The 26,382-nt window shown below is 49.3% G+C and overlaps 1 protein-coding gene across 2 annotated transcripts in view; it reads left to right on the top strand.

The window, feature by feature from the left end:
• FGF18 (fibroblast growth factor 18) overlaps positions 1 to 26,382 on the top strand; it is a 73,976-nt gene that overhangs the window by 41,293 nt on the left and 6,301 nt on the right. For both annotated transcript variants that reach the window (XM_082006213.1, XM_082006212.1), the window contains one exon: positions 13,977 to 14,083. In XM_082006213.1, the coding sequence (XP_081862339.1) occupies positions 13,977 to 14,083 (107 nt within the window). The remainder of the gene's footprint in view (positions 1 to 13,976; positions 14,084 to 26,382) is intronic.

Below are 26,382 nucleotides of genomic sequence, written 5' to 3'. Positions count from 1 at the left end.
CTTTGAGCTGAGGAGTACCAGTCGGCATCTCCCCATGCCGAGGTGTCGACTACGTTATCTCCTCCTAATTTAACAATAATGCTTCACACGGCGTGTTTTTGGTTTGTATGCTTCCGCCTGCTTTGCAGCAAATTCAACACAGCAGGTTTGCTGCTGTCGGCACATCAAAGGGCAGCCCGAGAAGCCCGCCACAAGGTCATCAGGTTGTAGGCAGAGGGTCACTGCTGTTGGATACCAGTTGCTGAGCTCCCCTGTTGGGTTTGGCAGCATGAGCTTCCTTTCTAACCCACAGGGACAGATGTTCCTCTTGGTCCTAATGCTGGCCCCCTCTTTAGAGAAGGGCTTGGTCTTCGTTGCCACTGCCAGCCTCACGTCTGCTGCTAGCTGTGTTTTGGGTCAGGGTGGAGGCTGCTGGTACAGCTGTGTGATAGCCTGCGGCTTATGCGGTCTGCTGACAAGTATATGGCATCTGTATCTAACACAAGCGCTTGATTTCCCAGAGGGCAATAGCCCACTGCATCCCTAAAAAATAACCAATGGTGGAAGACGGATCTGCGCAGCCTGCGCCCGGTCAAGCTGAGGTCGCAGCCTGCGTTGCGTGCGTAATTCTAGGGACTCCCTGGAGCAGGACTTTAAGGGCTCCTCAGAACTTTTTCTTGCTGTCTTTAGCCCAAACCCCCCTCTCCCTACATCTGAATATTCAATTACGTTAACCCTTTGCAAATGGCTCAGCAAACACCGCCAGGGGTGGTGAGAAAGAGAGACCTGTAACTGTTAAACCTCTGCACAAACATGAAGGCAAGGAGCTGATGGAGGGAGCTTGTGGGAGGCGATGGACTTGCTCCCAGAGATCCCCCGCCCTGGGCAGGGCTGAGCCTGCCCAATGCTGCCCAGCAGAGCCCAGCACTGTTTGCCCTATGCATCCCCATGGCCGGGGCTGCTGGAGGTGGGTCCCATGGGTGCTGCCCGCCAGCCTCCCTGGCCGCCCAGCCACGCTGGGCGCTCGTGTCTACCCTGGGTACCGGTGCTGCTAGTTATCCCTCGGCTCCCATGCGCAAGGACTGCGTGGTGAGTGGGTGCCCCTGTTTGCACTGGGCCGCTGGGCAGGAGAGGCTGCCATGCTGTCTGGGACGATTTAGTAATGGTTCTTATCAATACAGCAATAATTCATCAACCTGCTATTTGTCTTGGGAGTAAGTAGTCCTGGGCTTGCAGTCTGAGCACAGACTGGTGTGTTTGGGTATTACTTACCTCAAGGTTATCATGAAGCTTTGTTAATTAATCAGCAGAAACTTTTGCCAGAGCCCTGAGCGGCAGGTGACGTATCAGTAAAACATGTCGTTGGAAGCGTAGGCCATCACTGGGAAAGCAGCAATGCTGGAGTTACCCTGTTGCAATGGCTTCCATAGGTGGTCTCCGGCACGTGGTGATGGCGGATCAGGAATATGACAGTCTCTTGTTAATGATCTAAATCAAAAACCAAGCACAGGCAGAAGAGCAAAGATGTCCTTGTGTTTTAAGTGCCTGTAATCTGTTTCTAAGAGCCGGGTACCAAAATATCCCTTTGATTCTCGAAGGTAATTGTACCTCTTAATTAGCTGAAGAAAAAAAAAACCACCAACCCGCGGCCCAAGATCTTGCTATATAAATTATAATTAACCCCTTGGCACTGGAAGTTGAGATTTCCTGCCCCCGAGCACAAATGCAAAACGCATTAGCAGCACTTAACGTCAGGCACTCTCGCCCACCGCAGCCGAGGGGTCAGCTCGCTACCCCATAAATACTGCTGCGCTCCCAAGCCCATAGGAAAATGGCAGGGAAGCCGCAGAAACCCAAGGGGAAGCACTAAATACACCATTTGAGGATGTTTGACCTCCTTTTTTTTCAGAGCTGCAAATGCCCCAGCAGGAAGGACAACACAGGGGGAAAAAAAAACCCAACTCAACCCCAAACCCCGGTGAGGAGAGGGACGCTTCCCGGCGCGCAGTTTTGTTAGCCGACATGGCTGGTTGCTTCGCCGTGAGAACGGCTCTTGGCGCTCCCGCCTCACGCACCTCCCGTGAAATAATTGTCTGGTGCCAGACACACTCGGCTGTGCCCGTTGTATGCGGAGCGCGCCGGCCGGGGGCCGTCGGCCACCCACTGCTGTCATTCACCAGCATCCTGCTTTTTTGTCTCCTTTTCATTCCTGCCTGCTGGGGGATGAGCTTTAACCCCTCACGCCAGAGGGGGACCTGCAGCGACAGCGCGGGTCGGGCGGCTGGAGGCCGGGCGGAGGCCGGCGTGGCGGTTGCGGTGGGGAGGCTGGAGGCAGGCCTCGGCCTGCGCGCCCCTGCGGCCCTTCTCTTCCGAAGGGTCTCTGCTCGCTTTGTGACCTCGCTGGAGAGCCAGGCCCGGCGGGCGCCTGGCTGCAGGGACAGCCGTCTGCCTTCCCCAGCTCCTCAGCTGGAGGTAGCCGGTTCCTGTGCTCCGCTGGGGTCCCGCGTGGAGAAGCCACTCTCTTCTGCCATGGGTCAGAAGCGGGGTGGCTGCAGCTCTGCGCTGGGCGATAAAGCCGTTGCAGATGCGGGGCCGTGTGGCGTGCCCTTGGGCCCCGTGGTGCCGGCAGCGGTGGCCGGCTGAGCCCAGGCGGGTTTCTGAGGTGACTTCGTCCTGTGGCAAAGGCGAGGGGTGGCCCTGCTCACGGGCTGGGCACAGAGAGGCGGCCAGCAGGACTGCCTGTGGGGTGTCGGTAGTGGCGGGGGATTTCCTTCTGTCCGCTCCGAAGGTGGCTGAGGGAGATAGAACGGGAGGGTGGCACGGCGTCCCGGCGGGGAGGAGCGGCGTGCTGGAGGCACGGGGCGTGAGCACTGGGGCGAGGGTTTCTCCTTTGGGTCTGAGGATTTCCCAAGTGAATTCCGTGCCGCGTGAAGAGTTGGCCGAAGCGCCCTCCGAGCTAGACGAGCCCTGCCCACCCGTCTTCAGGTGGGTATGGGCCGGACACCTCCAGCAGCGGTGTCCCCGGCCAGTGTGGCACCCGCTGCCTGAAGGGACCGTCCGCTGTGCAGGTCCACGGGGCCGCCCCTGTGGGGTGGGGAGGGGAGGGAGGGGTGCTTTGGAGCAGGGAGGGGAGAAAAGGGCTGAGAAAATTTTGGATGGAGAGATGGGACTGAGTCTGAGCTTTACAGGTGACGTGGTTCTCTAGATAAACTGAAGCTGGGATAAGGAACAAATAATATAATGCTGATTTTACGCTGTCGATGCTGATTCTTCAAACCCAGAATACCCTAAAATAAGCTATTAGAGATATTGCCTCTTTCCTTTGCTGCTCTCATTTGTAACGCCACAGATGAGGACTGGCTTAGTTCTGCACTTGATTTACTTTTTATATTGAGATTTAACACTGGATCTCCACTTATGGTTTGAATGCAGAATTGTATTTGAGATTTTTAAAGTACCTTTATTAAAACGTAAAACTAATTTTACAGTTCTGACAGGTCTTATTTAAATACCCAGTGCCAGATGCCTTTTGTCCCAAGTGACTCTAGGGGGAAAAAAAAAAAAGAAAGACCTTTAAAACTTCTCATGCAATTAAAATGCAGTAAAAGGCAAGTAAATAGTTTTACCCATGCTGTGGACTGGGGGTAATAGTTTAAGAAAATCCTCGGAATGAATGTGTTTCCAAAAATAAATATATGAAACCAAAGGTGCTAAAGGCAAAGTTAACGTGATAGCTGATTTTACGTTGTTATTGCTTTTGCTGCTGCTCTGAGAATAGTTGAAAGAATAGTGCTATGTCTGTAGGGAGAGACCTTTTCAAAGGGACTGGTGCAGAGGACCCTCCTCTAAGGCGCTTCACCCGAGGGGCTCGCTTTGGCTGCAGTTGCTTCCGGAGGCTGTGTCCCCCCAGGTGCTATAGAAGATCAGTTCTTGTCCACCTCTTTCAACCCTGACCCAAGAATAGTCACGCTCATATTCTTATCTAAGAGTGACAATTTGCTATGCTTCGTTTAATAATATGCTATCTTTTATTTGGCAAAAGTGAGCTTCAGCAGCACAAGCATTAAAAAGTCCAATAATTTTGAAATTGTCTTTGCGTCCTCTTGTAAGAGCAAACCCTGTTTAAAATCTTAAAACATAGAGGAATTTTCTCCATGTGCCAGAACGTTTTTTCTGGTAGGTTGTCCTGCTGCCTCTGCTCCTCTATGTTCCAGAGCCACAAGAATCCCATTAAAAATACCGGAGCATCCCGCAACTTTATTTCCAGCGTATTTTTTACTTGCAGGAAGAAAGGAAAGTTACAATGAGCCCCTTTGAGAAAATGTGTGAGCGTGCTTATAGTCCTATCCATAAAATTAATTGTCATAATTTCGACTTTTACTGGCACAGAATAAGAAACCTGCTTGGTAGAACTTAACATCTATGTCTATCAGGCATGGCTGATAATCTTACTCCAACTAACACTGCAAATGCTTTACGCATTTCTCCTCATTAGCCCCGTTTTAGAGCACTCACAAATACAACAGTGGAACCTGGATGGGACTAACTTTTGGAGTATGTGAAACCATCACGGTGTTGGCATACGGGAGAGATTTATGTGTTTGGGACTCCTCGGTAAGAGGATATGGTGGTGCTAACATCACACCTACTTCATTGCTGAGGACGAGCAGCCAACCACCAGGTTGCCCAAGAGGGATGGGCGAGGGCTTCAGAGTAAATGTGGTCTTGTCCTACGCTTCTGGCCACAGACAAAGCAGCCTTGGAGAAGCAAGAGTACATGGGGTTCCCATAGTTGTCGTTCTCCGCTTATTGTTATTTTTCTGTACATCAGTATTTTTATTGGGTTCAGCTGAGACTGGGAACAAGAGAGTCAAAATAACTTCAGCAGGGTTTGTTCTTGTGGTAATTCTAACCCTCTGAGGGACGGGAAAGGTTCACGCTATTTCCAGACCCAAGAGACTCCAGTGCTTTGGATGCATTTCAGCTTGGCGCGCCGGGCCAGGTTCTGAGGTCCTTGTCTGTTGGGCTTGACTATGTCAGTAGGAGTTTATTCAAATGAGAATGATCAAAGACATCAGGGTTTGGCCCTTTATTTTTCATTTTAGGTGCCTTTTCAAGCATAACAGAGCTTCTGAACTTTTTTGAGGCTCATCCTTCACTAATTCCAGACTTGGAGCCTGGCAGCTTGTCAAGCAGTTTTCCTGCCTCTGTAGCAATACTGTCCACTTGAGCAGTGCTTGGAGGCAGCAAGACACCCTGGTGAGATAGAGGAATTTCTGTGCTAACATTTTTAGCGTTTCTCTTTCCAAGCCTACTTCTTAGTCATTGCGAGCGTGCAGGTGGCAAAGTTCAGTGCAGAATTTGTTCACTGCCGCTCCCCGCCCGAGCGTTTTTAAAGCATGCAACCCATCGCCTCCAGTTTTACTGAATCTTGTCTAAATAAACTTATTCACCATCACTGAAGCAACTGCCAAAATATTTTCAGTGTCTCTTATGGTAAATTATGTATAAAACATCTGCAAGAGGCCAAGTCTGATTCCCCACTGCTTAATCCTGTTTTCTTAGATCTGCAAACGGGCGCAAGTAGCTCCATGTCAGAATGACAGTACTTTATGTTCGTTTTTCACATGAGTAAACGATGACCAGACTCTGGGTAGTGCAGGCTTGGGCCAGTAACGTGGTACTTGCAATTTTAACGTTGTCCTCAGATATTTTTTATGTTTTGTTTTTCATAGAATTGCAGATTCAAGGATTTATTAAATTTTTATTTAAGTTGGGCTAGATCTCTAAGATCTACCTGGGCATTTATTCTGGTTTTACATCGGCTAAACTATCTAACGATTTTCATATGCATGGACTGGTTAAAGACCTCGGATTAGTAAATTTTCATTTAAGCTTCTCCCAAGATGTGGCGAATAGAGTTAGCTTATAGAGACCGTATCTGGAAGCCTTGTCACCCTTCAGGAGCCAGAGTGGGCAGTCTTGAAAAGAGTACTACTTTGTTTCAGAATCTCCTTTTTCCCTCGATATTACCATTCTGGCATAAGCAACACATCTCCTACGGGGCAGGGAGGCAGGTTCTCCCTAGAGCTGGTCCCCGAGACGCCTGGGGAACACCAGCGGCTCGGCATCGTTCCCTGGGCATGTTTTGTTAGTGGAATTTTTTGGGTAGGCGTCCCTAAAGGCAAGACCACTGTCATGGTGCGACAGGCTTAAATAGCAGAGGTTTCGCTAGCGGGCAAGCGATCTTTTATTGCCCAAATATCTTGGTCTGTGCACCTCGTGGGGTTAACTGCTGCAGCAGCGCGTCATGCTCGCACCTCTGCCTTGGGCTGGGTACTCAGGCTGGCGTGGTTGGCGCCAGCGCGGGTATTTCCACACGTCTTGGCCTCGTGTCACGTACACGTGCCCAGTGAGCGCCGAGGGGATAGCTCAGCCTTCTGGAAATGGGGCAGGATGCCTTTTCGGCATTGGGTGGTTCTCTGCAGACGAGAGTGCCTGAAGGCGTCTCCCGGAGGCTGAAGCTCCTGTCAACCAGTGCAGAGGTGGGACTCAGAGGAGGATGTACCGCAGTGCACCAAGAAGGGGGACTTTAGCCCCTTCTCTGTTAAAAATGTGACGATCCCCCGCTTTTCCCCATCGCATCGAGCCCTCGCGGCGGTTGCGGGTGGGCAGGGCGAGGAGACAGCCCTGCGGAGGGCTGGGGAGGCGGGGAGCTCGCACCTCCGTCTCCAGAGCCGTGCTCCCGGCGTGTCCGACCATGCAGCCGGTGGCAGAGGCGGGACCCTGAAGCCATGCAGGGGTCTTTATCAGCGTTCAAGGGACTTCCGATGTCTGTGAAGTCCTTTGTGTGAAACTATTGCAGGATCAGGTTGCTGCAGTGTAAGTGCCTTTGAGGTCTTGGCTGCATGATAGATTTTCTTCTGATGTCTCCCATGCAAATATTTAACCTGTCTGGTTCCCGAGAGCTCCTAAGGCTGTTACGCGGGTGGCAGGTTGTCTCTGGAGTCTTTCCTTTGTTCACACAGAGCTCTCGGTCCTGTTCCCCTTCCCGCCCCAAAATCAGGCATGGAGAAGCGCCACGGGGGACTTGGCACTGGGGGTCTATTAATGTGTTGGTGCTCTGAAGGGCTTGTGCCCCCCAAATCATGCCTTTTTCCCTAACTGCATCAGAGGACTGAGTAAAAGACACGATGTTTAAATGAAATTTGAAAGAAAACTGCATTTAGAGAGACAGCGGTTGTAAAAGGCTGGGTTAAGGGTGAGCACGCTGCTCTCTGCGCAGTCCCCCTGCTCTAAAACCAGGTAGTTCCTTGCTCGTGCAAAGTGATGGCTTAAATAAGAAAATACCTGGAGCCTGGGTCTTGGAGCTGCTCTTACTCCACCTCCCCACAACCATCCCTTTTAATAATTTGACATACATATCCTATGCTCGCTCAAGACAGACTCGATGAGCTAATTGCAGTGGTATGTGGGTCAGAGCTCTGCCCTCCTGAGCACCAGCCTTATTGATTTCCGTGGTTATTCCTGATTTGGACCTGAATGATTGAGAAGGGACTTGGGTTGTATGGGTTATAACTATTTAAAATGACACAGTTTGGAGGAGTATACAGGTTTTGTGCAAAGAAAACTCGAGGATGCAGCCTAGATTCCCTCATACTTGTTCGTAGCCTGTGGGCTTTATTAGACCCTCCAGACTTTACCTAATTTTGGCGTTATTCCCTCGTCATTACGTCATGTGGAGTGGAGACAGGGTCATTCTCTCCTACGTTGTGGTCCTGTAAAGGATTCACGTGGATTTGGTAAGGGGGTAGGCAGTGTTTGAACAGGGTTCTACTATTTTAAGCACCCCTGGCCATGCTGGGGTTCACGCTGGAAGCTTCCATCTTACCAGAAAGTAAATTTACTCTCCTGTCAGGTGCAATATATGCAGGGAACTATGGAAATGCACTTTGTCTTGGTTCAAAGCAATGGTTACTAAACTGGAGAGCTGCTCTCCATCACAGATGCTGTGGTCCCAGCCTCAGCGTATCTGCACATACCTCTTCTTCATTAACTGGAAAAGGTTTCAAGTGCCAAGAATGGTTTTGCTGCCTTTGTAACTGCATGAGAAAAAAAGTGCAACAAAAGCAACAAAATCTCAGTCCCCTCTGAGAACCTTTTCCCCAGAAATCCGTTTTAGCTGGCCTGGTTCAAGATGCCCATGGGCAGTGTAAATGGCTGTAGCTTCTTTTTCTCTGCAGTTCCTTTTGCGGGATTTGTACCTGGGAAAAAAAAGAAAAAAAAAAAAGAGGCAATGGTGGATAGACTCAAAGTATCCAGTCCTTCTGCACCTTCCTTGTGTTTTCTCCTTTATCTCTTTATTTATCTGAAACTGGCTGGCGCTTAGGCTTTTCTGATAGGTACTTGTAAACCTCACACTTCCCAGGTGCCCTCTTTCTCCTTTCTTTCCCTGTGCTTTTCTGGCTCCTGTCCTCCCACTCCCAGGAAATATTTGAAAGATAATTTGGCATATTTTCTGCCACCTTCACATATCTCCCTGACTTCATGTTTTCTTAGCTGGAAGATAGCTTTTCAATGTATATATGTAATCCTTTTCACCTAGACATGTGAGGAATTCCAGCCTCTTCCAGTGGGAGTTTTCAGGAAGGTTTAGGTTAAATGGGCCAATAAGGCAAAAGCATGTAGCAGAAGATCTCACCCTCTAAAGACATCTTTTCTCTTTAACTCTTTTTTTTTTTCTTTTTTTTTTCCCCTGGAAAATGTATCAGAATATCTAGCTGTCAAAGAATTTAAACAATAATACCTGATCTGAAGGCTAGAGTGCAGGGCTTTTGAAAATAAAGATTGTAATCTCTCTATGGTGTATCCAGGGACTAATGGAGCTGGAAGGCAGGTGTCCTGAGCAGCAGAGACTGCCATGGGGACACTGCTCCAGCTTGGTGGGACTTATTTTACCTGACCTCTCAACGGACATTCACTTGGATTTTCCCTGGTGCTTTTGTTGTGGCCATTACATCTTCATCGTAGAAACAAGACAGTGAGCCAAGTCCAGTTTACATTAATTTAAATGCTGTTGGTGGTGGCTGAGCTCTTCCCCTGCTGCGTGTGAGTGGGGTGTGAGACCTCGGCAGCCCCTTCTGCTGGGCCAGCCTCCATCCCCCAGAAACTCTTGTTGCAGCGTTCAGGGCTGGGTTCATCCCAGCTGATTTTAGCTGACTAGATGTGTTGTCCAAGGTCCCTGTCTTGGCTTCTGAGAGAATTTAGGGAGATGCCTGTTTTAACAAGGAGAATCCACTGAAATGAGTGCCTTAGGCTGGAAGCCAACTGGATTATGAACCCAACCCTAAAGCTGCACTGATTTCTCTTGTAGGAAAAGAGATCAAGGATCCCTAGAAATAAGAATGTGTTTCCAACATCTTAAGACTTGGATTTTGCAGAAGTGGGTACCCATGGGTGGCCTTAGGCTGTACTTCAGCAGCTAGGATCACAGCAAGGAGCAGCCAGCATCTGCTGAACCTCCTTCCCGCTGCTCCCCACTCCTTGACATTGGGTGCAGGATGATCTCTGGGGCTCACGAGCCTCCTTGGGGCGCTGGGGTATGTATGCCGGCGTTTTTACGGGTGTGAGTGCCGCACTGGGTGCTTGCCTATCTGCTGCTGCTTGTTCTGTGCTGTGGCACTAGCCCGAGAGGGGTCTCAGCACCAGCATAACCTTTGCAGCCTGCAGGAAAGGTGACTTCCATTTAGTTCTAAATTATGACATTATTTTATTAGATCTTTAAACTTTATTTAAATTCTTTATTTAAAAAGGGGGAGGAAGGTATCATATTTTAATTAGTAGCGGTGTCAAAGGAGACCTAGATTAATTATTTGAAATCACTCCATCCAGATGGTTTTAATTTTCACAGCAGGGAACCGGCATCTTTTTAAGGTGATATTTTTCAAATTAAAATCAGCTTGGATATTACTCATACTGGCTGCAGAGAGAGGGGGTGGGGAAGGCAAGCCGGCATGCCCCGTGTTTGTCTATCTGAGCGTGGGCTGCCGGGGGTACCTGCGTCGGAGCGGTGCGGGTTGCCGACTGTCCGGTGGGACCGCGGATCGAGGCTCTCACATTGGAGTGCTTTATCAGCATGAGCTCCTACTTTGGCAGGCCGGAACCCATATCTGATATTCAGCGTTACTCTCAGCAGCTTTAGTTGCAGCGCTGAGACGGGAACAGATGGGGGATGCTTTGCAGCTTGGACGGAAACGTGCCGTGTCCTGTTCTTGCCTGTGTGCAAGCTTGTGGAGCCCTCACTTGACCACTTTGATGGGTGGCCCTGGGTCCATTTGTGCACCTGGGTGGGTTCGACACTGTAGGTCTGTGGGCAACTCCTTGGCACCCTGGGTGTTGGCCGTGGTTCTTGAGCCAATCTTTGGGGCCTCTTGTGCTGGCTCCATAACCTTCCATCGTGTGTGGGCTGCTGCTCTCCCCATCTGAGGCTAACCATTAGTCCTCTCTAGTGCCCTTGTTCATTTGAGGGGAAGACCTTTCACTGTCACCTTGTTAAAGGTAGTCCTACCTCTGGCTGTTCCCCGGTTCGTTAATGTTGCGTTGCCTCTGAGCAGTCTCCCTGAACTTCTTGAAGCAGTGGGCATTCACCAAGTTATATACCATGTTGCTCATCTTCCCCTGAAGACCCATCTTTGACCCTGTGCCATCCTCCCCCATCCTGGCTTTACTCATCTTTATAGCCTTACCACGATGGAATATTTCTGGTTTGTGTGGCCCTTCCTCACTGAAGTGTGTGGGTAGTCCCTGCTTCAATATTTGAAAAGTCATGGCAGTCAGGTGAAGTCTCTGGAGACTGGATAAAAGGGAAACATTGCACCAATTTTTAAAAAAGGTAGCAAGGAGGACCCTGGGAACTACTGACCCGTCAGCCTCACCTCTGTGCCTGGGATGATCATGGAGCAGATCCTTCTAGAAGCTCTGCTAAGGCACATGGAGGACAGGATGATGTTCGAGACAGCCAGCATGGCTTCACCAAGGGCAAGTCCTGCCTGACCAACCTAGTGGCCTTCTATGACAGAGTGACCACATCAGTGGGCAAGGGAAGAGCTACGGATGTCATCTATCTGGACTTCTGTAAGGCCTTTGACACGGTCCTCCATAACTTCCTTCTCTCTACATTGGAGAGATATGGATTTGATGGGTGGACTATTCGGTGCATGAGGAATTGGTTGGATGGTCTCATCCAGAGGATAGTGGTCAATGGCTCAATGTCCAGATGGAGATCGGTGACAAGTGGTGTCCCTCAGGGGTCTGTACTGGGACCAGCACTCTTCAATATCTTCATCGATGACATAGACAGTGGGATCAAGGGCACCCTCAGCAAGTTTGCAGATGACACCAAGAGCTGAGTGGTGCGGTTGGCACGCCTGAAGGACAAGATGCCGTCCAGAGGGACCTGGACAAGCTCGAGGCATGGGCCCACGTGAACACCATGAGGTTCAACAAGGCCAAGTGCAGGGTCCTGCACCTGGGTCGGGGCAACCCCCGGTATCAGCACAGGATGGGGGATGAAGGGATGGAGAGCAGCCCTGCCGAGAAGGACTTGGGGGCACTGGTGGGTGAAAAGCTGAATGTGAGCCAGCAATGTGCGCTCATAGCCCAGAAGGCCAACCGTGTCCTGGGCTGCATCCAAAGCCGCATGGCCCAGAAGGCCAACCGTGTCCTGGGCTGCATCCAAAGCCGCATGGCCAGCAGGGGGAGGGAGGGGGTTCTGCCCCTCTGCTCTGGGGAGACCCCCCTGCAGTGCTGCATCCAGCTCTGGAGCCCTTGGCACATGAGAAACATGGACCAGCTGGAGTGGGGCCAGAGGAAGCCCCAGCAATGCTCCGAGTGCTGGAACAGCTCTGCTGGGAGGACAGGCTGGGAGAGCTGGGGGGTTCAGCCTGGAGCAGAGAATGCTCTGGGGAGACCTTACTGCAGCTGCCAGGACTTAAAGAGGGCTTAGAAGAAAGATGGGGACAGACTTTTTAGCAGGGCCTGTAGTGACAGGACAAGGGGTAACAGTTTTAAGCTAAACGAGGGGAGATTTCAGCTAGATATAAGGAAGGAGTTTTTCACCATGAGGGTGGTGAAACCCTGGCCCAGGTTGCCCAGAGAGGTGGGAGATGCCCCATCCCTGGAAACATCCCAGATCAGGCTGGACGGGGCTCTGAGCAACCTGATCTAGCTGAAGATGTCCCTGCTCATGGCAGGGGGGTTGGACTAGATGGCCTTGAAAGGTCCCTTCCAACCCAAAGATTCTAGGATTCTGTGTTTCAATACCACCTTGGCAGGTGTGGAGGGAAAGCCTGCAGCACCCGGCTGTCGCTGGCAAGCTGCTCTCCAGCACAGATAGCCAAAAACGTGATGCGTTTCTGAAAGACTTGGATAAATATCCTTATTTATGCGTGATTACAAGTAATATTCTTCTATAATATAGGCATTATCCCACTTGCTGTCAGAAAGAAGTTATTCTTTAACTATCCCCTGTGATAACAGGTTTCACAAATATATCTAAATAAATGTAAACAGCTAGTAACTGGAAAACCCTGAACTTGCATATTGGACTGAGCTGCAAAGGGAAAACTCCGTTTAGGGCCCTTGTGAGTTAAAGATTTGTGATATTTGCACGGCTGCAGAAGCCAAAAGCTGACTTTACAAGTGGGAAAAATATTAATGTGTTTAAATGAAACAAACTCCTATTTCTATCCCCATGGTAAATCCTTACAGCGAACATATTTGCTCTTAGAGGGTTTTAAAGTTTGAAATATGAATGCCAAAAAGAATGTGACTTTTTGCAGCACAGATCAAACATTCTCCAGAGTTTGGCAAAAGCCGTGTTTCTACAGTCAGGCTCGGGTCTTATAAGCGTGAGTATTTCCAGAGCAGGACCGTGGATTTGCACTTGCTGACACTTACACATTTTTGCATTGTGTTTCGACCATGTCTCCTTTCTACCCCTCCGTATCGGAGATGGATCTGAACCAAAATGTCCAGTCTGCCTATTCCTGCCTCTCCAGGGAAATTCCTGGAATCCAAACCTTGAGCATGACTGGAATTCGTGTTTAGATCAGAGTCGGAATAAGACACTGAATTTGGACGGGTCTAGGTTTTCGAGGTGGTGATGGCACACTACACATCTGGGTGGCAGCTCGGACGCTTCTGCAAACGCCATTGTGTCAGGGCAGGTGGTTTATGGTTTATGAAGATGCAGCAGAAATCTGTCCTCCACCACGGCTCCTGGCAATGCTGCAAACCAGCTCCGGCCTCAATAAACGTGCGAGGCACTATGGCTGTATTTCTCCCAGCTGGAGCAGGAGTCACGGACCTGGACTGCCAGAAAGCAAGCAGTGACCTCCTGGGAACATAGCTAGACACACGGGACGTCTGCAGGGTGGCTGTTCATCAGAGAGAATGAGCAGCACCATACCTCTCCCCGGCTAGCTGTTGAGGTCATCTTCAGGACATCACTGCGATGTTTCGCACCACGAGCGTGTGGCTGGACCGCTTCTGTCAAGTGTTTGAGGGCTGCTGGCTGTGGGGAAAGGATTTTCATTCTTGTTGTGCTAATCTTTTAATTTTCATGAGAATAAAATCCCTGTTCTTACCCTCTGAGAACCTTCCTGCAGCGTGAAGGAGAGCCCCTAGCTTTTATAGTGCTGCTGTGGTGGTGGGGTTGGTGTGGAGTGGTGGAACACACACACGTGCATATGCATAGTGTGTGCTAAACCGGCATCAAACCTGGTGCATCCGCGTCGGTGGAGAGGTGTCAGAGCTGCACTTGTGACCAAGCCTGGAGCTCAGCCTCTGGGGGGTTCCTTGGGTTGTACCCTTGCAGATTGTCCCAGCGTGGGGTGGCTCGAGTAGAGGTAATGGGACAACGTGTTGATGAGCTTTGTGTGCTCGGACTTAATGGGACCACATTGGTAAATGCTTTTTTTTTCTTCTTCCTTTACAAGCCCAGCTTCTAGTGGAAACAGACACTTTTGGCAGTCAAGTCCGGATCAAAGGGAAGGAGACCGACTTCTACCTTTGCATGAACAGGAAAGGCAAGCTAGTTGGGAAGGTAAGTGTTTCCTATTAATTCATTTGTAACATGAGTGTTACCTTTAGCAGCCTCCTCAAGGCTGTAACGATGTGTTCGAGCTTCGCCTGTCAGCCTCAAATGAAAAGCAGGACGGAGGGGCTGTGGCGTTTGCGAGGCAGCCTGTGCCCCTCCGAGCCCTCCCCGACATCCGTAAAACCGAGCTTTGCAGCCAGCCCTGGGATCCTCTGGTGATGCGGCTGGGTTTGCGCTTTACGGTTGCGTTAAGTTGACGCGAGGTGTCATTTCGGTGTCCCTGTGTTGTGGCCACCTCCGCAGTAAGTTCGTTACCTGATCTTTGGAGTGAAATTCGGAGGAAAGGGGCAGGCGGAGCGCCGTGCTGGGGAGGCAGGCAACATAAGGCTCCTTTCAGTGGTGAGCCAGGGAATGGTGTGGCAGAGCCAGTACTGGAATCCGAACGTCGTACTGGGGCTGGGCCTCACGGTTCTAGCGTTACAGGAATATTTCATTACTTTGGATCCCCGCACAATGGAAGCATGCAACAAATTACAGCATGTTCACCCATCTAGCTTAACTTCTTTGCTGAAGTCATATTTTTTATGCATTAACTTGTTTTTGTAACTTAGGCAGCTCTTCTGTGTTGTTGGCGAACCTAGAAGCTTGCTAACCAGGCAGGAGCTTGCGCAAAGCTGAAGCGTCACAAAAAAAATAAATATAAAATAAAATATCTCAGCCCTCAAGGGGCCCCTCCTCCACTGCCCACACTTGCACCATCAGGAATTAAAACCCAGCATCTTTGTGGCTGTGAAAAAGGGAAGCTGAGTTTTGTTTTGAGTCGACACAGCGAAAGCCACGCTCCCAAACAGAAACCAGAAACCAACTTGCTCTGACGAAACATTATTTACTTTTGTGGTCCCGAGAGCGACGCTTGCGGGACGAGTGCCTTCCTCGGAGGATCCCTCCTGCCACTTCTGTTTTCCTGGTGAGCAGCGCAGATGCTTCTGTTGAGAGTAAGCCCAGCTCGTTTGCGGGCAGCCGCTAGCCGTGGCAGCCTGCCTGACCCGCTGCCGAGCCGCGCCGGCGAAGCGCGCAGCGCCCAGGACGCTGCTTGATATCGGTGGGGGCTTGGAAATTGGTGCTCTGGGAGGACTGGACCAAAGCAGCCGGTTCTCTCTCCTTCCTGCACTTCTGTGGTGCAGTTACTGCTCCGAATCAGGCACTGCTGCTTGATCTTGGACGAGGAAATTTGGTTTTTAAGCAGACTTAGACCTCTCAAGATGCACGTGGATGCTTTTGAATATTGCCCTGAACCCAAACCTAGCCCTTGATTATTTTTTTTATTTTTGGCCTTAATTTTCCATCCTTTAAATGTGATAATAGCATTTTTTTGCCCTGAAATGTTATAAGGATGGTTTTGTTAATGTTTATGAGGTGCTGATACCGCAGGAATGGAGACCTTAGAAGCGTCCGAATTAGATCGGGTAAAATGAGAATGAAATCTTACCTTTTTCTGTAATAGACCTGACCCCAGGGCGGATCAGTGGTGGTACACAGCGTGACCCACGTCCTCTCCTGGTCTGAGCTGAGTGTCCAGGAGCGTCCCGGCAAAGTCAGAGGCTGTTTTGCAAAACGTGGGGTCTATTTTGGCAAGATTCATCCCTTGATTTGGCCCGTTGGGCAAGGACAGTTCTTCAGCTTGTTACCTTTCATGCAGCGTAAAGCTTTTGGTTTTGTTCTTGATGTGCTTTTCGTAACGTTGAATTGGCAAACGGTTTGTTCTAAAAAAAAAAAAATAAATCTATTCTTGTAAATATGAGCCTTCCCGCCCCAGACCGCTGACAAGTTCATAAACCACCCGACCTGGGCAGGAGGGGGTTCGGAGCGTGGCGTTTGGAAGGAAAATGTTCCAGACGCGTTGCCCATATTAGCAGCTTCTCATGAGCAAAAAAAGAAAATAATAGCATGTCTTCTTGATACCAAAGAGTGTGGTTTTAATTAGTGTCATAGTTTCAGCTCTTTTTGTGGCAAGAGTTTGAGGGAATGCTTTTTAGCCTGAATGCTCTAAACAGCTAGTAAACCCCAAGGAAAACATTAGATAAAAGTTACGCCTGGGCTTATACAAATATTTAAGTGCAGTCTGGGGGTGGAGGGGAATGAAACCCATAAACTGATTGTTTCACGGTCGCCCCGGTATGTTCATTTGGCAAGAGAGGAGCCATGGGACCAACCCGGGTCTTTTTCTCTGCTCGTTTCCTATTGCCTTACGCTGCATAATCCCGGACAGTACCAGCATATGCCATCTGGCTTTGTTCTCCTCCTCAGTCAGCAGCTTTGGATCCCCCCCAGCTGAAAACCTGCTTTGAATTTAGGCCTTTTTGTTTCCCATAATCACCTACAAAGGCTATTACAGGCTGGAGCAGGTTCTTGTTGTTCTCAGCTGGCGCTGGTGGTGCACGCAGGAGCTCCGGAGCCGGGGCTTGCTCCCCACCTCGGAGCCGGTTGTGTTGCAGGCCACAGACTAACCCACTAACAGAAGAGCAGCCTTTGCGTCTTTTTATTTATTTATCAGAAATTGCACCTACACCAGCGTTTCTGAGCGGAGGCCATCCGATGAAGCTTTCTCAGGAGCCCCAAACCGTGTATTTTCTCCCTCGCTCCGCTGTTACCGCATGCGTGTTCCCGGCCAGCGTTGTCCAAAGGGCTCGGAGGTGTTTCGGGCAGGCTTCTAATTTAATTTATTGTCACAGCATGCAACTGCTGAGGTCACCGACGCTCTACGTGCTGCTTATGAAAACTGGAGACAGGGCAGGTGGTGTACAGGGAGTGACTTTTCTGTTAAAGGTGACCAGCACCGGGGGAAAACAAATTGGATTGCGTTTCTTCGTTGATTTTTGGTGTTATGTTGAAGCAGGCCTGAGAAAGATTTTGTTTTATTTTTTTCCTTCTGACCATGGGGTTTGTTTTTTTTTTTTTGCCTGTGGGTTTTTGGTGCCTCTGTATACACGTGTGGAAATTGTGGGTCCTGAGTTTTCTGATTTTGCTGAAGTTTTCTATGGACCACTGAACTTCATGGTGGAGTTATATTATATGAAAACTCAGAAGAGGAATACTAGGTGCTTTTGTGAAAAACTTTTTTGTCTTTTTTAAAAATTATTGTTACTGTGTGTTTATCTCAGGCTTCTTACAAAAATGGGGGAGAAAGGGACTCCGGAAGGTTCAGCTCTCCTCCCAAGGAGAGACGCAATGTGACTTGCCGGCTTGTGACAAGGCATGGTGTGACTGGTCACCTGGAACACAGGAACGCTGAATATTTGCAATAATTCAATGTTAGGGGAGAAGAGGAGCTAACGGTCTCTTTGGAGGAGCTCTGAGTTTCTAACTGTGGTTCTCCTGGTGGGTCCTCCTGTGTTTTTTCTCTCTGCCCCAGCTTCTCTTATCTCCTGCATTGAGATAAGGATGTCAATAAGGTGGGGACTTGGTGTCCAAGTCCAAGTGTTGTAAGTCTCTGGAGCAAGGAAGAGCAGGCAGGGGTGTGAGCAGGTGCCTGTTAATTAGTTCGGCCACCTCTTAACTGCTCTTGCTTAAGAGAATTAAGAATTATTAGAATTAGTAATTCTAATATATGATTTCCTTACAGAATCACAGAGTCATTAGGGTTGGAAAAGACCTTTAAGATCATCAAATCCAACCGTCAACCTTACAGCTCAGGTTATAGCAGGTATCCGGAAGGGAAGTGTTTTGCACCCCGAGCTATAAAGGGAGAGGTCTGCTTTTCTGGGCAGCCCAAGGGCAGAGGAGAGTGGACTTTGGCTTCCTGCAAAGCTGCCAAGCGGAAGGGGAGGCTGCGTATTGCAGACCGTAGCGAGGGAGACATCAGTTTGCAGAGCAAGGGGTAGAAGCAGGGAAGGCAAGTAATGACTGGAGGGAATCCTGAAGATTTGAGAAGGATAGGGGAAGAGCTAAGCACGTCCTCAATTTGATCCAGAAATTTCTTCAGAAGACGCTCCAAGCAATCCCACTAAAGTTCTTTCATGGCATTAGGTGGATTACGTCTTTTCCAGACCCAGCAGCAATATTGTTCCCTGTTGGTTTCTCTCTGTCGTTCTCCGTTGAGAACGTTTTGGGAACAGCTCCACCTCTCAGTGCATTGAGTCGCTCCTTGAGCTCTCCCAGGAAGCAGAAGCAGGCGGTGGGTGCTGAAGCCATCTCCTCAGGGTGGGATGGGACTCAGAGGGCAGGTGGAGTGGGGACAGCGTGGCGACTGTCAGTTGTCTGCTGTGCTCCTGTGCGATGCTGCTCCACAAAATGTGGCTGTAACCTCGGCACTGCGAGCCTGCAGGAGACGCCCGCACCACAGTGTGGGGGTGAGTCCTTCTCCTGAGGTAGGATGTGGCTACGGAGAACACCCCAGAAATAGGGGCAGAGTTAGAAAAGCGACAGACAGAATGGGGTCTGTCACAGGTATCATCCCTGCCAGCTCTACAGAAAGTCAGAGCAGTAAAGTTGTATCCTGAGAAGTCCCTGCTCATTAGCTCTGTTCAGCGCCTTCTGGGAGCTTAAACCTGAGAGCACACGATACGATAAAATAAGTGATTTCCCACTAAATCCACATGCTGGCTTGCACCATCTCCGTTTGGGTTTTCTTTCAAAAATCTTCAGTGAGCTGGTATGCACACCCTCTCAGAAAATCATTATAATATATAAGCATTATTTCTGGAAAAGCATTTTAATGAGTTCGGTTCTATTTCTCCTTTCTCTGTGCTTAACGTGAACAGTGGGAAAAAGCTGTTGGCTGAAAGGTAGGAGCCCCTTGGCTGTTTGGGGTGGCTGAGGCGTTGCTTCTGCTCGATGACAGGTAACTCGGGTTCTTGCTGGGCACGGCTTTGCTGACGCCAGGTCTCTAGCGCTGAAGCCCTCCCGGCGCTTGCGAAGCGCAGGCGAGCAGTGCTGAGTGTGTGCCCTTGAGCACGGTCCAGCTCCTGAAGAAAAGCCTTGCCAGCTGAAGCCTGGCTGTGCCACAGGCAGTTCATCTGTGCCGGAGGCTGGAGGTGGCACGGCTCTGCTGGCCACCGTCACCTCTCCCCCACCCTTGACCAGCACCGCGGTGCTGATACCACTCACGGCGTCGACCTGCCTCTGAGACGTAAGATTTTTTCTGGTGTGATAACTGCTTTCCAAGCCAATACATTTCTCAATGTTACCAGAAAGTTGCTAATACCATATGGCAAGGCTCTCTGTATTTTTGCAGGACAACAAACAAATTGTTGCTAGATGCCAGACTGCTCTGGCAGAGCTTTATCACTGATGCCTGCCAGCAGTAGCCTTTAGGGGATAGTAATAATTTGGGGCTGTTTACATTACAGCTTTAAAATAGGGGTTTTCTTGAAGCATGTGTGTGTTTAGTGAGGAAAGTTGGCTAAAAAAACTCATGACGGCATCAAAGAGTGAAGGCGCTCGCTACGGCCCATGCATGTGGTCTTGGCCCTTTATAATACCTCTGGCCTTGTAGGAGAAGGAGCGTGTTGTGTTACAGGAGCTCCAGGTGGTTCAACGGGAGCCACCCTTGGTAGGACAAAGGGACTTACCCGGGTAGGAGACACCAGGTGGGTTCTCCAGAGCTTTATCAGTGTATCTGGACCAGCTTTGTCAGCACTTGACTTTGGCCAAGACTGAAGTTGAGCTTTCTTGAAGAGCTACCTTTGAAACACCGGTGGTGGCAAACCACAGCCTTGCCGTAAAGCCAGGGGTGCGTGTTAGCCTGAGGGAAGGAGACTCAGGGGTGAGCTCCGAGCCTGATGCCCTTCGCGTGCCCGAGTCCTGCGAGGCGTTTGGCCGCCAGTACTCCCCGGTGCCTGCCTGCGCCAGGGTCCGTCCCAACAGCCAAACGTGCTGCAAAGATGTCAGGAGGTGGCAAGGGCAGAGGGGCACTCAGAGATTTGCAGTTTGAAGCTTCGATGCAGTAGATGAGGTGTTTGCACTCCTCAGCTTGTATATTTAAAACCACGCCTAACTGCATCTTGGATTTGGGGCAGAACTCTGAGTTTCACAGCGTTTTGATGCTTATCCAGAATTTTTCCCGGAGTTGCACGGTATTTGGGTTGCTTGAAAGGGGCTTGTAAAACCTAACAATTTCTGGGGCTGAATGCTGAATTTGCAACAAAAACACGACCAGAATTAGTGGGGTGTCGGGTTTTAATAGCGTTCATTTTGCGGATCTCTTTGTAACATGTTCAGCCATAAACTATTCTGACTTGGCATCTCGCGTGAAAGCAAAACTTGACATGACTTTTGCTGGATCTTGCTCAGATCTCATTTTGGACTGTAGTCTGGTTCTTCTTATGGGGTGGGATTGGTCCTTTTTTAAAGTGAACTGTTCCCAGGCTTTCACTCCCCTGTGGGTTTGTTTTAGTTTAAGTCATCTAAATAAACTCCTTCAGCAGAACCTGGAGCCAAACAACTTTGGACCCTGTCATACTTTGAACAGGGACCTGATCCGAAACCAGCCTCAAGTGTCCGAAAGTATTGAATCAGGGCCTGCAGGACTGCAAAGGGCTTAAAAACAATGAGATGACAAAACCAATTTTCTTGCGGTTGAGCTGTTAGAATCTTCTGCGTTCACCTAATCCGGCTTTTTCCTGCAACCAGTGTAAAAAAATTTTGTATTATTGTGCTGAAAACGTAGAAGCTGAGATTCTCGTGAAATTAAAAGCAGAAGTGGAAGCTGAAATCAGCAATCACCCTCCTCCATTCTCAGCCCCCAAAACTGCTCCTTTCCCACTGCTGGGCTACCTGAAAAGCATTCAAACTTTTGTGGATGCTGGTGGAATTTGTACCATCTGCTTCATTTGTTGCAGTTTCCAATCTTTTTCACAATTTCACGCAATTCCAGCACTCTGCAGTGCTGGAAATGTCAGAAGAATTCCCCAAGGAGGGGTTGCGAGATGTTATGGTAGGGATGTTGTTATCATGCGGTCTCGGGGTATGTGGACATAATAATTTGTCATGTTATTTCTCGGGAGGCGTGATGTGCTAAGGGCTGGCCAGACCCTGTCGTACACCTTCCCGAAGGGGCTGTGGTGGCTCTGCCCTCCGTCGTAGGTAGCCCCGGGATGGGGTGTCACAGGCTGAGATGGGTATGGTTGCGTTGGGTTTGCATCCCTGGCGAAGAGAACAGCTGTCCTTGAGCAGAGGCAGCCGTCGAGACGCGGAGTGTTCGCCGGCTTTTCCAGGAGTCCTCGCTCGGGATGGCACAACCGTGCCATGATCCCTGAGAAGCCATTTGTGGTTGAGCCCAGTGCAACTACTTTCCAGTGTTTATTGCACGGAGGCTGCCTTGGCACAAAAGTGGGTAGGCTGCGATGCCGCAGTGGTTCCTTCAAAGTCGTGGGAGTTTGCGCGAGCTCGCTGGACCGTTGCAACGTTAATATTTGCTATGAGCAATGGGCCTTGTCCTGGTTCTGTATTTGTGGCGATTTGTTTACAGCAGTATTTTGCACAGAAGCTTCTCTGGAGGTGGGGAGGAGAGGGAAAAATGACGTGAATGCGGGTAATGAATGTTGCGGAAGAAGTTCAGATGTTTTGCGGTGGTGTGGGATAGCAGGCGGCCGATCTCGGTGCTGCAGGGAGAGTAGAGATCGTTTTGAAGCTCCTTGTGTCCAGAAGAGGGAGAGCAGTTTCGTGCCTACAGATAAACACTGAATGGCCTCAAGGCTTGGGAAGGGGAGATGGGAGAGTTTGCAGAGGGAGTGGGGATAGCTTGGGAACGCTGGCGGTGCGCGAGCTCACGTGGTGCGCGAGAGGCTGGGGAGATGGAAGAAATGTGCTTATATGGAGAAGACCCCTTTATTTCACGAATGGTTAGAAACCGCATCGGTTCTTAACAGATCATGGCCTCGGGGGGTGGTGGGGGGGTGCGTGTAAGCTTGGATGCCAAAGCCCTGAAGGCTGTCTGAGCCAGAAGACTGTGGTATTCATGGCACCGCATGAGGAGGGGGCTCGTGCCACCACGCAGGAGATTAACCGACGTCTCCCCTTTGCCGATCAGTTGTTAGTGCTGTGTGTAGACTTTACCAGCATGGTCTGATGGATTTCGGTCACGGATTTCATAAATGGAGCACATCGTTAAGCACATTTAAGCCCACACTGTGCTGCTGGGCTTGGATTTGCCAGGCGGAATATTCACAGCGTTCGTTGGACATCACCTAACATCTTAGAACAATAATGGGGATATTTAAGATCTCCGCTGAGTCTAACATCTTAGAACAATAACGGGGATATTTAAGATCTATGCTAAGTCTAACATCTTAGAACAATAATGGGGATATTTAGGATCTATGCTAAGTCCTTCTGTGCTACTATGAGTTCTTGCAGTCTTCTAAGCGCCCCGGATGGATGCTGATCCTCTCAGGCTGAGCAAGGACAGGAGGTTTTGCTTTAACGAAACTGTGGGTAGGGGAGCTGTGCGTGGCAGGAGCTGCGAATCCTGTGCGCAGGCCTTCCTCGGATGGTAGCGGGAACATCCGAGACGGGACTAGTGCTTAACACATCATTTCGCGGGCCAGGCCAGGTGGTCAAGAGGTCCTTGTAGTCACATCGTATGTGAATATCTCCAGTCAACGTAAGCTTCTCAGCACAGCCACAATGCTTTAAGTGTCTGCTCTAAAATAAAGCAAAAAGTCCCTTTGTTTTAAAAAATGAATTTCTTCATGATACTGGTTTTATGTCAGGGAGTCACAGTTGCTCAGCTGAGGGTGTGGGCGTTGGGCTTTATCTCTCGCTGTGTCTCTGGTCACCAGAGTGCTGTTTAACAGGTTTATGGATTTCTTGTGATTCCTCTTTAGCAAACTTCAATTGGAAATTCTTAAAAAGCACCATTTCTCTCTCTTAAATTGGAGTTTTGCAAAGTCAAAGTTCACATCGCAGACCAAGCTTGACCTCTAAAGCTTTTTCTTACCCCGTGGCTAGAAGCTGTATATCCCCTTCTAGGGAAAAAAATGCTACCTTCTTGAAAGCTACATGACAATTTAATTTAATCCTTTCTCTGTTCAAGGAGCAAGTGTCACCATAAAGCTGCTAACATCCTGTCCCCCATGTTTCTTGGTGGCCACAGCTGTGTGGCATGTTGGAATATTTCCGTTCCCTAAGGTTAAATGTTAATTAACATTATTGAGAGGGGGTCCCTGAGCCCTGGTGATGCCTCCCCCTGTTTGGGTAGAGAGGGTGTGCTGTATGCGTCCTGTGCTGACACTCGTATCAAGTTGAATGTAATTGCTTTCCTCAGAGCATCTTATCTCCCAAGTGCAATTTTAGTTGGTTTTGAGCATCTCTAAGATGAGGGTGATGTTTCTTCTAAACTTTACTTTGCAAATAAATACACTGATGTATTTAACTTGCAGCAAGCATCAAAGCAATGCAGCCCTGTCTTCCTCAACTGGATGCAGCTGAGATGCACATTCAGATGGATCCTGCTCTTCAAGGGCTGTTTCCACTTGACTCTCAATTCATTTTTGGAGGTGAAGTGAGAACGGAGGCTAATTATGAAGTGGAGAAAAAAGCCTATGCTCCAACGGCAGCAAAAGATAGTCCATTTGATACGGCCATTACAAAACATTTAAGGTCAAAATAAAGTAGATCTTGCTTAAATACATTTTTGTTCTTGACATTTTCTTACGTTGCGTTTTGGGTACTTAAAGATAGTATGTTTTTCTAAAGGAAGACAAGTCTCAAAAGCCTTGCACTTGTTGTATACAGAAGGAAGTTTGTCATTCACAGGCCGGAACAATTCTTGATGATCATTTTTTCTGGATGGCCCTTGATTTGCTCACGGATTTCTCTTTTTTCCTAGTAATATAATTTGACATGAAGAGAACTAATGCCATCCTGCAGACAGTCAATGACCTTTCTTCGTCCTAAATTCCACTGAATTAAACTTGCCAGAGGGAAACTGGTGTCGCTACCAGAATGTCAGCTGAACGAGATTGCACTCGTTGGAAATGAGAACTTAAAAAGTCAGTGTGTATGTTTCTTTAATGTGTATAAATCTGGGATTTACTAGACCTGCTATGGGGTCAGCAACCGTTATAGTCCCGTGTTCTTGCTCCACTCATCGTCTAGACCTGATGTTTTAAACATTTTATTTTTCTTTAAAATTTCCTATCATGTCATAGGTCCCTATATAATGAATTTAAGCCTACACAAAATATGCTGCTGATCTTAGTTGGCTTTTATAGCAAGTTCAGGAGGACTAGCTGGTGAGTCTCGGTAGAGGCTGAAAATGACTGCTCTAAAAGGAAATACAGCAAACCCCGTCACTGCATTTAACCAACAACATTGTGCTTTGTACGGATGGGTAAAAATGCCTTCTCAGCTCTTACCCAGCGGCTAGAAGCGTATGTGCAACCGGATCGGGCAGGTGCAGGTAATGATAGATGTCTTAGATCTGCTCAGTTGTCACATCTGAAACCTGCCTGTGGCTTCAGATCTCCGGAAGCGATACCTTCCTATTGTAGGAAACCCACAGTTCTGACTTACAGTACATTTTTCCAAATTTTCTATTGGTTTCTTAAGTTTCATTTAAAAAGCAATTGACGTTTCTCATCATTAATAGCAAGGGCACGTAGCGCTCTGAGATGCAGTTAGGAATTTCTACTAACCAAATGTACATCTTCCCAGATGAAGCCAACCTAGTTTGCTCTAATTACGGATATGTGCCATCCCATTGGCAATAAACGTGCCTGGGACGGAAGGAGCAGGTTAGGAGGCATGTCCTGGCGTAGCCCCAGCCTTGCTTGGTTCATCCCAACAGACACTCCTTTCATCTCTGTATCCTCTTATGCATCCTGTGACAAAATGCTCTTCCAGGGCAGTGTGAGGATTACTGAACAGATATTAGTTAGAAAAGTGGAATTTTTGAACGAAAGGTAGAAGGAAAGAAAAACCTCAAACCCTTCTCTTCCTTCTTTGGCTCTTACAGCTTGTGCTGCATCCGGCACAAATAGGGACGGGGGCTTGGCGAAGCCTGTAGGTCCCATCCCACGCATGCAAGACCGTGCCTGTCTTCGCGTGCTCTCGGGCGAGAGGGTTGTACCCCTAGTGCGTACAGGCAGGTGGGTGCAAAAACGAGCAACACTACTTTGAAACTGGGCCTCTGAATGGAATCATAGAATCGTTTAGGTTGGAGAAGAGCTTTAAAGTCATCAAGTCCAAGTGCTGACCTAGCACTGCCAAGTCCACCACTAAACCACGTCCCTAAGCGCCACATCTACATGTCTTTTAAATACCTCCAGGGATGGTTACTCCACCACTTCCCTGGGCAGCCTGTTCCAGTGCTTGACAACCCCTTTGGTGAAGAAATTTTTCCTAATATCCAACCTAAACCTCCCCTGGCGCAGATGGGAGATGTACCCTCTCTTCGGAGAACCTCCTCCGTGTGGGTTTTGTATTACTTCCCCTGCTTCACGAATGCACTTAGATGTCCTGTATACATAATTAACCTCTCCGCTGCGCTGGCAGACGCTTTTATTGAACTGCCCATCATGACTCCTAAGTATTTTCCTCGGAGGATTGTGGGGGTTCAGAGGCCAGAGAGCTGGAGGAAACGCACATGAAGCTGAGTAACTCTTGGCAGTTACAGATGCAGCTTCCCTGATTTTCTAGGAGCAAGAATGTGCATTTGGGTCAAGAGGTCTCTCTTGCGGTGCGGGTGCCTTGCCATAAATCCAGGATGCTGAACGCCAGGGTGCTTGTGATGGATCTGTTCCTCATAATGCCTATAAAGTGCACGAGGGTGGCTGGGCCCAGCTTACCAGAGCACTCAGAGTTGCCATGCTGCGGGCGGTAATATTTCTCGCAGCACTGCTGGAGCTGGCAGCTGCCTTACCCGCTGCTTTGTCGCACTTTCTGGCCTACCTTTAGAAAGGTGTACGTGCGAAGAGGGAGAGGTGGCAGTGCTAAAAGCTGCAACATTAACGTAGCTCCTGCCTTCCCGTCTTCCACTGGGGATTTTCCAAGCCAGGCGGAGGGAGCCTGAGCCCTGACTTTGAGCTAGGCTTATGCAAAACGACGGAGAAGTAAGATGCTTCGGGAAAATCCTGTCACTAGGGACGTGCTGTGTAAAGAGCTCTGGGGGTATCAGTGACGCTGGGGGGGCCAGCCCTTGGTCTGCAGCTGGGGATGCTTCAGGAGTGGCTTCCTGGGACTGCTGAGCCACACGTCTCCTGAAAACCCTCAGCCTTCCGCGCCGCCACTGCGCCGAAATTTAGGAAGCACGGGGCAGGATTTCTTCCGTGTGATGCGGTGTGCGAATCTAACAGTTTGCCACC

Source organism: Phaethon aethereus (assembly GCF_964289735.1).
Source record: "Phaethon aethereus genome assembly, chromosome: 14".
NCBI lineage: Eukaryota > Metazoa > Chordata > Aves > Phaethontiformes > Phaethontidae > Phaethon > Phaethon aethereus.
The sequence above is the reverse complement of the archived record's forward strand: the minus strand, read 5'-3'. Positions and strand labels throughout refer to the sequence as shown.